This window comes from Malania oleifera, chromosome 8 (genome assembly GCF_029873635.1).
Source record: "Malania oleifera isolate guangnan ecotype guangnan chromosome 8, ASM2987363v1, whole genome shotgun sequence".
NCBI lineage: Eukaryota > Viridiplantae > Streptophyta > Magnoliopsida > Santalales > Ximeniaceae > Malania > Malania oleifera.
Genome location: NC_080424.1, coordinates 78,407,542 through 78,420,504, shown reverse-complemented (window position 1 = coordinate 78,420,504; position 12,963 = coordinate 78,407,542). Strand labels below are relative to the sequence as shown.

At 37.8% G+C, this 12,963-nt stretch overlaps 1 protein-coding gene across 4 annotated transcripts; it reads left to right on the top strand.

The window, feature by feature from the left end:
- Window positions 1–810: 810 nt before the first annotated feature.
- On the top strand, window positions 811–3,456 carry LOC131161873 (E3 ubiquitin-protein ligase APD2-like). Of its 4 annotated transcripts, none has more exons than XM_058117876.1 (8): window positions 811–1,236; window positions 1,350–1,576; window positions 1,728–1,824; window positions 1,959–2,027; window positions 2,354–2,574; window positions 2,666–2,735; window positions 2,831–3,125; window positions 3,207–3,456. In XM_058117876.1, the coding sequence occupies exons 1-8, from the start codon at window positions 1,140–1,142 to the stop codon at window positions 3,289–3,291; spliced, it is 1,161 nt and encodes a 386-aa protein (XP_057973859.1). In that variant the 5' UTR covers window positions 811–1,139; the 3' UTR covers window positions 3,292–3,456. The 4 variants fall into 4 exon arrangements, with proteins under 4 accessions (XP_057973859.1, XP_057973858.1, XP_057973857.1 ...); XM_058117875.1 differs by having other exon boundaries at window positions 957–1,236; window positions 1,938–2,027; XM_058117874.1 differs by having other exon boundaries at window positions 1,011–1,236; window positions 2,831–3,456.
- Window positions 3,457–12,963: the final 9,507 nt, after the last annotated feature.

Below are 12,963 nucleotides of genomic sequence, written 5' to 3'. Positions count from 1 at the left end.
AATAGTTTTCTGATGTAAGATCCTAATTTTATCTTTTGGTGTTTTTGAGGATTGTATATATACATTTACAGAAACATGGTGGAATGCAAGTAACTCTGATATTGTGTTATATGATTAGGTGAATGAAATTTATATTTATTGCTGCTTAGGCATCCGCTGTGTATGATAAGTGTGTCTCCATTACTCACGGGTCGGGTTGACTTTGTTATACTTTACGTTAATGGTATCAAGACATTTAATATGATTGATTATATAGTAAATTAAGCAGGTCGTTACACATACACACTCAAATGTGTGTTGCATGTTTCTAAATATGTCAATATTTTCGTATAAAATATTTTCTCCAAAATTTATTTAAATTAAATATATTAATTTTAAAATTTTAGCATCTTTGATTTTGACTCATTGATTACAAACATCATCAATCTGAACCATACAAGGACTTGATTTTTGTTCAAGAATGACTTGAACACATTAATAAGCAGATTAACTCATTCTTATTCCACTAAAATTCCAATTCCAATTTATTTGATTTCCATTCCAATTCTGACTGCCAAACACTTTGTGTAGAATTGTCGATAGTCATTCAACTTCAAAAGCTTTCCAAGTCAGTAGAATATAGTTCACGAAGTTGATTACAAAATCGAATATAAAAAATTAGTGAGTGCAGTTGAACTACAGTACATATGTCAACAAAAGATATTAACCCAACTACTATTCCAATCATCAAATTCACAAGAATCAAAACGATGAATCAAAGAGATTAAGCCTCCCAAAATAAAGTCGATCTTAGTTTATTCAATCGCTGTCGTTGCGACAAATATGCATATCATCGGGAACCTCCCGAAAGCGGGGAGCTCCACTGCATGGTCTACTGGAAACAGCAGCCCGGAAGAGTGCCCTTTCACATCCATGTAGCTGTCGCAAAAAACCAACACCTAACATTCAAAAAAACTAGCCATTCTTCCATTCCCCGCCAAAGACGATGGTAGTTGAGCTTAGCTGACTTGATTCAAACACAGCACAACAACTACGAAAACAACCAGTCCTCTCTCCCCATTTTATTCCCTCTGCCCAACCACACCATTAAACCCCGGCGCTTCTTCCCCCTCCGCCCCCCAGGCCGCGGTGGCTCAGCCATGTACCGGCCGGTGGTGATCCCTCCCATCCACCACCCGCAGCGATGGCAGGACTCCTGGCCTCGCCTTCTTGCTCCTTTAACCATCTGGATTTGTGGCATGTAATCTTTTTTCTTCTTTGAGATTCTGTCTTTGTGGTTCCTCCCTTTTGAGCATGTTCTCTTTTTTCTTTTTCCCTTTTTTTTTTCCCCCATTTATTTCTTTGGGCAGTTTCCGTGACTCTTCGGTACGGGTACTACGGGAGTAGCCATCTGGTGCTGGGGCCAAGCACGTCAAGATTGATGAAGGCGAGCTCTGTTTTTGTGAAGCAGGTTGAGGTGAGAGATGATGCAAGAAAAGGGGTTTTTCTCTATGGGTTTTCTGAGAAACCAGAGCTGAGCTTGGAAACAAATTGGAGCGTGTCGGATTTCGTTATTGTTGGATCATATAATCGCAAGGTTAGTTCTTTTTCCTTTTGGGGTTTTGGGGTTTCGAGTTCAGAACTTGGATCTAAATTTATGCGAATTTAAAATTCTACAGAAGACCCAGAATTCATAGTCCCAAATGCAACCTTGATGCATATTGTTTCTTCCGAAATTTTCCTTTCAGGGATTCTCCTTGTGGTTGAACAAGGGTTCAAGGATCCGGATGAGATGGAATGCTAAAGCTAGTAGTTTGAGTTCCCTCCAAGTGTTTTTGATTAAAGGTTATTAATTTCACTTTTTTTGTTGTTATTGCTCTTATAATAATTTTTTGATAAATAACATCAAACCCTTGATTTCAAGTTCAAGTTGCAAATTTTGATATAGCTCTTGACAGATGGGTGCATGGGTAATGCAGGGGAACTAAAATATGAAACACTGCTGCCAAACCCAACAGATGCTAATGGCCCCAATGATCCAATTGATGGTAAAAAAAAATGCTTTTTTTTTATATAATTATTCATCAATCATTATCCTTGAGGCGGCTGACACGATTTGGGAAGAAAGTTTTTCGTTTTCAATACTTCTACTAACATGAAAACTGAAGCTGCTACATTTGGAAGCTTTCAGAGTTTGATTTGGGATCATACAAAATCCAATAAAACTTTATTCAATTCTATAGTTGCGTGTTTAAATCCACACACACCCAAATTCACAGCTCGAATTCCATGTTTCTCAATGCAGCATTTAAGGCCGGAAAGACATACAGCCGTTTGCCAATTAATGAACTAACATGATGTGTGTTATGTTCAGGTAGAGAAGCTGAATATACTATAAAGGAAGACGACAGGTACCGCATTGACATCATAAACATGAATCCTAGAAGCATAGTATTTGAAATGAATGTAAATGTTTCTTCGGTAATGTATGATACTACCAAAGCAAAGAGCATGTGTTCAACCGAAAATGGATCGTGTCGGCTCGCTCTTGCCTTCCCCATTACTCAATTTGTCATTTTAACCACGCCCAACAATGTACTGCTTCAACCCTTTCTCACCTCTGTAGTTCCAAACCAAAACTATTATTTCCCCATGCCCTCAACTGAATTCAATAAATTGATTGCAGGGAGTTCTGGATGGATGGAATGTTGAGCTTTCTTTCGTCGCTCGTGTTGTAACTTATGTGGCAATCTTAGGTACATTGTCATACACAAACCTTAATTTATTTTTCCCCTTTCTCAAATTCTGGTAATTGCATAGGTTTGGTTACTTAAGTTTTGGTGATCTGCAGGATTTATTGTGATTGTAATCTTTTTCATACTAAAATATCTTGGAGCCTGTGACGGTGAGAGAAACGTAGAGCAAAGAATTTCAGAACAAGAAATAACAGAAAGGGACCCGTTGATGCCAGTAAAGGAAATTCGATTCACCTATGGCACAGGGGAGGGTCAAGAGTCAGGTGCTTCAAACAGTTCTTCGGAGGATTTGTATGATGGGAAGATCTGTGTTATTTGTTACGATGAGCGGCGGAACTGCTTCTTCGTTCCTTGCGGCCATTGTGCTGCCTGCTATGACTGTGCTCAGAGGTATACACAAACCTGCAACATGCTTCGTCTTCTGCTTCATGTTTCAATATTCAGAGATTTAAACAGGCATGCATTGTGCAGGATCATTGATGAGGAGAACAAAGCGTGTCCGATATGTCGAAGGCTGATTCACAAAGTTAGGAAACTGTATAATTCTCAGGACTAAACCTAGAAGCTTGTATTGTTTGTTTGTTTCGAAAGAAAATTTATATGCTTGGAGAGGAATGAAATGGGTGTCAATTCTTTTCTAGTTCCCAAGTACATGATGGCCCAAATGCTCAAGAACACAACATTGAAATATGAGTTCAAGCCTTCAAAGGGATCATAATCATCTTTGCACCACAAGAATTTTGCAGGAATTCTATGCTTTGTTCTGGGATTTCATTACTCGAGAAATAGATGGATGGAGTTGTAAAATTGAAAACCTCAAGAAAGAGGACTCTTTTCTAGAACTACAATGCTTCAACGGAACAGAGTCTGTAAATCCAAATATGGGAGAAGGGAGGGCAGGTCACTGAAGTATACTGAAATAAAAGAAAGTTAGAAGGTTAGTAGACAGGTTGAAATTGTAAACAAAGAAAGCTACAACTTTAACAATTTTAAATATTCAATGCTGCATGGTTACCCTTTTTTTTTTTTCTTTATTTTTGTTGTGAAGCAAGGAAATAATGCAAAACAGATTTGGAGTAACCCTATATTTGGAGAGGCCTTGGATTCAGATTTGTATTGCATTTGAATAAGATGTAATATAAAATTATATTGTTATTTGTTCGGATCAATCTAGGTCTAAAATCTAATCTACACTCCCAAATAGAGCATCCAACAGTATATTAACACGAGATTTTATAGAACCAATTCATAGGCATATATTCTCCTCCAAGCTTAATCTTTTTGCAATGACTATACACATAAAAAGAATTGATAGTCGAAAATGGATCTCAATTTCTAAAATTTTTTCCCCAGAAAGCTGAATTGGAATTACCAAAACATATGGCCTTTTGTTCTTCAATAGGGAAACTATGGAATTCAATTTCATTTATCTAGCTTCAGAGATTTGAGGATATGGATTTTAATGATCTTATTAAGCGTTTGCACATCCAACAATTACCCATAATACGATCATAAAAATCACAGTGAGGTCAGTTGTGTCTCTTTCCTTTCGAACAACTTGGAAACTAGCTAGGAAAGAAATGTTGATCAAGGAGTCATCCCCAATAGAGAAGCATGCCCCTTTCCCTGACACACTTTGTGAGCTCAAAATCCCATTTCAAATAAATGTATCTGTAACCCATTAAGGCACAAAACGTAAAAAGCATGTCTCGGACAATGCCTTGCTGAGACTCGTTGGACCCAGAGTTTTGACACATACGTAAAATCTGCCATCCAAGTTTGGAGACTAGTGCTTGGTTAACCAGTTAACCTCCATATGAGGATCACTTGCATAGGTTCTCCCAAGCTTTGAAGTAACATCTCCTAGCATCCTTTGCAGAGCCTCCCTGTTAGAAAGCTCATCCTCAAAACCTAGGTATTAAGGAGAGAGGGTTAAGAAGACCTTATACTAGTTTTGAAACTGCTCAAAGAGACGATATGAGACTGGACGTACATTAATACTCCCCCTCGAGCCCATGGGGGGAAATGAGGTGAGGAGAAGTTCAACCCACAAAGGAGCCAAGCAGCCAAGGCCCAGCTCTGATACCATGTTAGAGAGCTCATCATCAAAACTTAGGTATTAAGGAGAAAGGGCTAAGAGGATCTTATACTGACTTTGGAACTGCTCAGAGAGATGATGTGTGATTGGACGTACATTAATACTCAACAAAATTTTCTCATTCTTGTAGTTTGGCCTAAACAAGACAGAACTTGGTTTTCCTTCCCTTGTTAGGGTGTGGATATACGAGCAACAATCACACACGGGCAAAAATAAATAACAAAAATGGAACGCCAGATTTACGTGGTTCAACCGAATCGACCTACGTCCACGGAGCACACACCAATTCACTATAACCGGAAGAATAATACCAGGAGGAAGAGGCTACTGCCTTCAACTCAACTCAACTCTCTCTCTCTCTCTCTCTCTCTCTCTCTCTCTCTTTCACACACTACAACTCTTTGCTCTGCACACACAGCTTTACACTTCCCCTCTACCTCGCACACTATGCGCAGCTTCAACACACATAAATACAACACAGCACCCATCACATTTATATAGCCTAAGATGGGGGGTAAAATTCAAAGGTTGGTAGCTTAATGTCAACCATGGTAGGCAAGGTTGGTGGAGGGCTACTGGTCTCCATTTACTGCAGGTCTCCATTTTAATGTAAGCTGCGGGGAGTGGTGTTGTCGTCTCCACATACTGTGCGCAGCTTAATAATCTCCCACTTGGAGACGGAGACACCATCTCAACCAGTGTATAAACAAATGATATGCTCATATCTATCTTCAAGCATGAAGACCAATTGAAGCTGAGTACAACTTCATCTTCTTTGTAGTCAACACCTTCATCTGCTCGAAGCCTTTGACTATCAACCGGGTCTTGTACCTCCTGGATCCATCATACTCTTCTTTGATCCTGTATACCCATTTGTTGTGAAGAACCTTCTTACCTTTGGGCAACTCAGTTAGTTCCCACATTTTGTTGGAGGTGAGGGATTTCATCTCATCCTTCATCGCAAGCTCACACTTGCTCGTATCTGTCACCTAATGTAGTAACCCGGGAAAAAAATTAGGATTAATTAATTAATTAATTAATTATTAAATTGAATTAATTAAATTAAGTAATAAGATGGTTATATATATATATATCACTTATCCTTATTTATGCATATATATATATATATATATATATTATAATATAATATATGCATATAGGAACCTTGAAGCTTCTTGAGATTTCAATTCTTGAAATCTTTCTTCTTGCAATCATAGACCCCCCCCCCCCACTTCATCTCTCTTCTTTCTCCTCACCTCCACTCTCTCTCTCTCTCTCTCTCTCTCTCTCTCTCTCTCTCTCTCTCTCTCTCTCTCTCTCTCCTAATTTTCTTAACAAATACTCGGCTAATCAAAAAACAAAAAATACCGCTGGATTCCATTCTTCGCCATCGTCAATTTAGCTAAAGTAGATTTTTCGTAGGAGCGTTGTAGGCACCACTTCTGGGGTAAGGTAAACCCACACTCTCTCCTCAATTTCTCTCAAATCTTCAGTCTAACTGACGATATGAAACCACCACGTGGTTCTAGAAGCGTTTCTCTACAAGTTTAGTGGAACGAATTTTTGAACTGGGCTTTCCAAGCACCATTCCAAGGCTAGGGTAAGATTTAGGAAATTAAGCAAATTTGTAGTTTTTGGGAATTTAATTATTTATTTGAATTTTATGAGTTTAGAAAATGTGGAAAAGAATGGTATTTTATTTGGGTTGGAATTGATAAATTAGGATTTATGAATTCAGGGTTTGGGTGAGCGCCGCGGGTATAATTTTGGGATCCCTGCAGGCGTAGTTTCTAGAAACCAGGTAAGAGGAATAGATTACTCCAGTAATTTTGTGAATTTACCAGTTAAAATGGAAAAATAATGTGTAAGTATATGTTTATTATGCGAATTTTAGAAAAGTCAAACATTTGAAATGTGATTTTGAGCCTTAGGTTGTGTTATTAGTTATTATTTGCGAAATGGAATGATGAAAGTAATGGGTTTTCTGGATAATTGTGGAGAAAATTAAATGTGTATTTTCAGTAATGTGAATAATGAATGTGGGTTGACGTATTTTTAGTAAATATATAAATATGTGTAATATTCTAAATCGTGTGGCATGAGTAAAAAGAATATATTGCGATGAATTATGGTATATATATATTTATGAGATGTTGGAAATACTGAAATGCTTTGAGAATATTTGTTGTGTGTGATTGTTGAATCAAAGTTGAATGTGAATTTTAAATTGCAAGTTATGGTTTGAAACTCCGATAGATTGTGGTTTCGTGTTATGCACAGTACTATTGCACATGATTTCTGAAGAGCTAGTGCACCCACACATCTCGTGGAGAGTGTGGAGACAGGATGGTTGATTGTGCTATGTAGGGTAGAGTTCCCCTTGGAGTCCGAACCAGTGTGGGAAAGCCAATCTAACTTATAGACTGAAGAGGTTGTTTTCTTGATTTAACTCTAGTGGACCGACTAGGGTTAAGTCTAGCCTACAGGCCCACAACCTATCATGGGGGGAAGGATGATAGTATTTATCCATCTAACAGTGAGTTCTAAATGCCTAAGTGTTGATTTAACCACGAAATATTATATAGCAATGTATGTGTATTATCTGTGAATACTAAGTATGTGAATACAAAAGATGAGAAATGTGAAATGAGATTATGTGATGTGAAATACTGAGAAATGTGAGAACTGAGATCATAAAGAGATGAGTATTACGAAGATAGCATATACAGAGTAAGAAGAAATGTATTATATATTGTAGTATTATATGTATTTGGGGCGAGGTAAACTTTCCGCCCGAGGGCTTGCTGAGAAAGGTGAGTGTCCTGATAAGTATCAGATATAACCATACCCTACATAACATATTAGGGTAGAGGGAAACTACTTGTATGAGCGGATAATTTTCCCTATCCTCGGGAACCTTTGCTGATAAATAACTGTGTGAATGTGTGTGAATACGAGACAAACTATCCACCTAAGGGATTATTGAGTAAGGTAAGTGCCTTGATGAGCATCAGTTGTAGCCATACCTAGTTGCATAAGGTATCAAAGCAGAGGGGTGCTACTTGTATGGGCGAGTAATCATCCTAATGTGAAGAGACAGAGAATGATTTCATAATTGTAGATTAACTTATAAATGATGATTATATTTTGTACACAAACCTCATGATAGCCACACACTATATTCCGTCTTACTGAGATGTGTCTCACCTGTTATACAATTCATCTTTTTCAGGACCTTTGTGTGATTGAGCTTAGCAAGCTCGGGGTTGGGTTTGTTGGCATAATATTTTTATGAGAGGGTACAGATTTTGATTGTAATTTTCGGTTTATGTTTTTTTTTAGTTTCTGATATATATATATATATATGGACATTGGATGTTGGGAAATACTATTTTGGGATGTTTATATAGTACTCTGGTATATTATTAAGGATTTTTATTTATTTTTCCGCTGCGTGATTGAGGTTATGGTATCAGACATAGGTGATTGGATCACATCACAACCCGAGCCTCACTTGGCGGGTTCAGGGCGTGACACCTGACATGCTTCATCATAGCATTTGGGCTCTCCTCCATCTGTAAGAAGTAAGTAATCTATATACCTTCTATTTGGTGCATGGGGCCAAGAAGAACTCCTAAGCTCTGAAGCTGGAGTAGGAGGAAGTGGTGCGACGATCTACTTCACTGGTTCCTCCGCCTGCGGATTCTCGGCGTTCTGCTGTTGCATCTTGACACCTTCTAGGACATCATCCATATCTACATTGTTTGACACTATACAAATTGGTTCGGTGGATTCTATTGTGTGACTATTTTTGTACATCACATTTTCATTGAAAATCACGTTTCTGCTTCTGATCAACTTCTTGTTTTCATTATCCCAAATACGGTACCCATATTCATCGTCACCATAACCGACGAAAGTGCATTTCCGAGACTTAGGATCAAGCTTGTTTCTGACATGATCACTGATATGTACATATGTAACACAACTAAAAACTTTCAAATATGAAAGTCTCACCTCTTTTCTGTTCCATACCTCTTCTAGTATACTGTGGTCCAATGGTACTGATGGACCCCTGTTAATCAGGCACGCTGTTAGCTTTTGCCCAGAAGTGCAATGGTAAGCTTGACTGTATATGCATGCTTTTGGCTCTTTCAGTCAACGTTTGGTTCATCCACTCGGCTACGCCATTGTGTTAAGGCGTACCTGGCACAATTCTTTCCATCTTGATACCGTGCTTATAGCAGTATTTCTTGAACCTGGTGTCTTCATACTCACCACCATTATCTATTCTCAGCTTCTCGATTCTCAAACCGGTTTCATTTTCAACCATTGCTTTCCATACCCTGAAAGCATCAAATACTTCCAACTTATACTTTAGAAAATAAACCCATTCCTTCCGAGAATTATCGTCAATTAACGTGACGAAGTTATTTCTTCTGCCTATGGATGAGACGAGCGTCGGTCCCCATACGCCCGAGTGGACTAGTTCTAGTCTCTCATTCTTTGGGACACGAGTGTTTGTCTACTGACCCTCTTCTGTTTTCCGAATATGCAATCCTTGCACATGTCAATCTCGACCGACCGTAGACCACTCCATTTTCCCTTTGAGTGCATCACCCTGAGTCCTTTCTCGCTCATGTGACTAACTCGTTGGTGCTGGATGTTGTTGTCATCATTTCATACAACAATTGAAATAGACATGGAGGCATTGGAGGTCAGATAAAGTGTTTCTCTTTTCTTACCTCGTGCAATTGTTAGTACACCCTTTGAAACCTTCCATTCATCGCCAATGAATATCATCATGTATTCCTCATCTGCCAGTTGACTAGCTGAGATCAAATTATTTCTCAGGTCTAGAATATATCTGACATCCTTCAGCTTCCATACTACCCCGTTTATCTTGATCTTCACAACTCCCTTGCCGACTATGTCACAAGGATGATCATTGTCAAGGTACACCTTACCGAAATTAGTTGATGTGTACTCCTCTAGGCAATCTCTATTACAAGTGGCATGAAATGAGGCTCTAGAGTTTAAGTCCCAAGAATCCTGCTTGCTCTCTAGAGTGCATATCAATGCATCTTTTTCTCCTAAGGAAGAGGCGAGAATTGCTTCTGTCTTTGCCTCAGATTCCTTTCTTGGACCTTTGCATTGGTTTCTAAAATGCTTGACATTTCCACAGTTCCAGCACTCAGCGTTCTTTGTGCCCTAGGAACCTCTAGCATTTTTTGATCAAGATCACTTGGTCCTAGATATGCCGTGGTTGTTTGATCGTCCATGCTTGCTTCCTTTTCCTCGACTTTCCACGTTCAAGGCTGAACTTGAAGTGGAGGCATTGTTTGACTGCATTCTGATTTCTTCCGTCAAAATCATGTTGTTGACCTCATCGTATTTCAACTTCGATTTTTTCTGTGGAGCTACTGATCGCAGTAACAATACCTTTCGAACTCTCAAGCAGCGGTCTAAGAATCAGTAGGGCACAGGTCTCACTTATAGACATACTCATAGTAAACAATCTTTTCATCAAGTATACCTTATTCGTGGCTGATGGCTGCTTATACATATTGGATAAAGCATCCATAAAAGACTTGGTGGTTGTTAAGTGCTTGATATTGAAGGCAATGAACTTTGCCAACGTCATTCTGATAGCTCCTAGAGCTTTTCGATCAAACAACTCCCACTCGCTCTCCTTCATGGATTCTAGCTTCTCCTTCGATAGTAAGTGTAACTCCTTACCAAACAAGTAGTCTTCAATCTAGATTTTCCAGAAGTCGAAGTTGGTGCAGTCAAACATCTCGATCTATGAGCTCTTTTCATTTGACATCTCAATTCACCAATCTAGAGATGAAATTTGTAACGCCCCGACCCCCTACATAGGTCTGGAATGCTACTAATCCATTCATCTACCTGATAATCTACATACTAATATCATGTACGAAGCGGAAAACATAAATATAATCTACACAAATATAATACCAGAGTTTACTATTCCTATCCCTAATCCAAATTAACTATTCACCACCTGTAATCACATATATACATGTCTCCAAAACATAGTCCCCAAGTACCAGTATTCCCAACCATCCATATCTCAGAAAACTTAAAACATAGAACATAAAACATATATTTATACATTTCAAAATTAACATAAAAATATACCCTTTTTCTCTTTCTATTTCCCAAAAATGCTATAAAACCTCAAGCTCTCTAAGCTCGATCTCGAGGAGATCTTGAAAAATATAAATTCATACTCAAGTGAGACACATCTCAGTAAGGGAAGAAACAATATATTAAAACACCGTGTAGCTAAAATGAGTTTATATAACAACATAATGTTTAACATTTGAAAATCATTAACATAATTTCTGAATCATTCTTTGAACCTAATCAATCACATGCAAAAGATTTAACCCACGAGATTACGCAAGGATAGGGGTGATTACCCGCTCATACAAGTAGCATCCCTCTGCTTTGATACATTTTGCAACCTAAAGGTCACTACTGAAGCATATCAAGGCACTCACCTTACTCAGTAAGCCCTCTAGTGTTAGAGTGATCTCGTACTCACACAGTTCAAACAATGGTTTATTAACGAAGGCCCCAATGATAGGGAAATCTACCCACTTATACAAGTAGGTTTCCTCAGCCCTAGTGCGTTATGCAACCTACTGCTACATATGATACTACTATTGCACTCGCCTTTCTCAGCAAGCCCTCTGGTGAAGAGTATGCCCCGTTCCAATCGTAACATGTTCTACGAGCATATATACTTCTAATATCATAATACATTATTATTTCTGTCATTATTAAACCATTCACCTCCATTCACCTATGTTCATGTTTATAACTTTAACATTTCATTTCATTTCACTTTAAGTGACTCTTTCCTATTTTACATTATTCACATTTCACACTTCATTTTCGTTTCATTTATTTCCATTTTCATTTCATTTCATTACATACTCAACATCTTTTAGCTATTTTACCCAGCATCTTTTAACTATTTTACCCAGTATCTTTTAGTTGTTTTACCCACCCAGCATTTTTCAGTTGTTTTACCCACCCAGCATCTTTCAACTATTTTACCCAGTATCTTTAAACTCTTTTACCTAGCATTATTCAGCTATTTTACCCAACATTTTTCAGCTGTCATACATTTACATGGTTGCATTAGCATACACTAGCAGCACGGTTCATTATATATTTCATTCTTAATTCTTTACTTACTTAGCCTGCATCTCATACATTTAACATATATTTGTATAGAATTTACATTTGCTCCTGCTATACAATTTAGCAATAAAATTCATATATTGCCTGTAAAATAAGCTAACCAACATTTAATGTTTATATACTGAAAATACCTTTAATTTTTTATATAATTATCCTAAAAATATTTTCCACTTTCATCAGTTCATTTTCGCATATATGTATCTAATAAATAGCCCTAAACTCGGAAAAACATAATTTAAACGGTTGGCATTTTAAACCCATACCGAAACATATACACGTATATATAACACAATTCATTTTTCATTAAATTCATAAAAATTCTAGTTTAATATATATTTTTCCTCTTACTTGGTTTCTTGAATTATGCCAACAGGGACCCTGAAAAGATGCTTACGGCACTCACTCGAACCCTGAAATAAAAATTCTAGTTCCATTAAATCAACCCTAAATAAAATACTATTTTAATATTTCCTAGGGTCATAAATTTCAAATAAATAATTATACCCTCAAATATAACCAATTTACTTAATTCCCCAAATCTCACTCTCGCTTCGGAGTGGAGCTTAGAAAATCCCAATTAGAAATTAACTCACGCCAAAATGATAATGATCATGACTAGGATCCCATGGTGATGCCTGATCGTCGATATAACGACAGATTTAAGGAGAAATTAAGGATTTAGAGGAATTATACATTTCCCCAGGAGTGGTGCCTACACCACTCCCATGATAAATCCGTTCTAGTAGAAATGTCGGTGGCGGAGTTAGGAATCCAACGATACCTTCTGTTTGCTAATCAGTTGAATATCCGACGAGAAATTGAGAAGAGAGAGGAGAAAGACAAAGGAGGAACGAAGAGTGGGAGACTGAGAGAGACGCAGCTGAAGAAGATGGA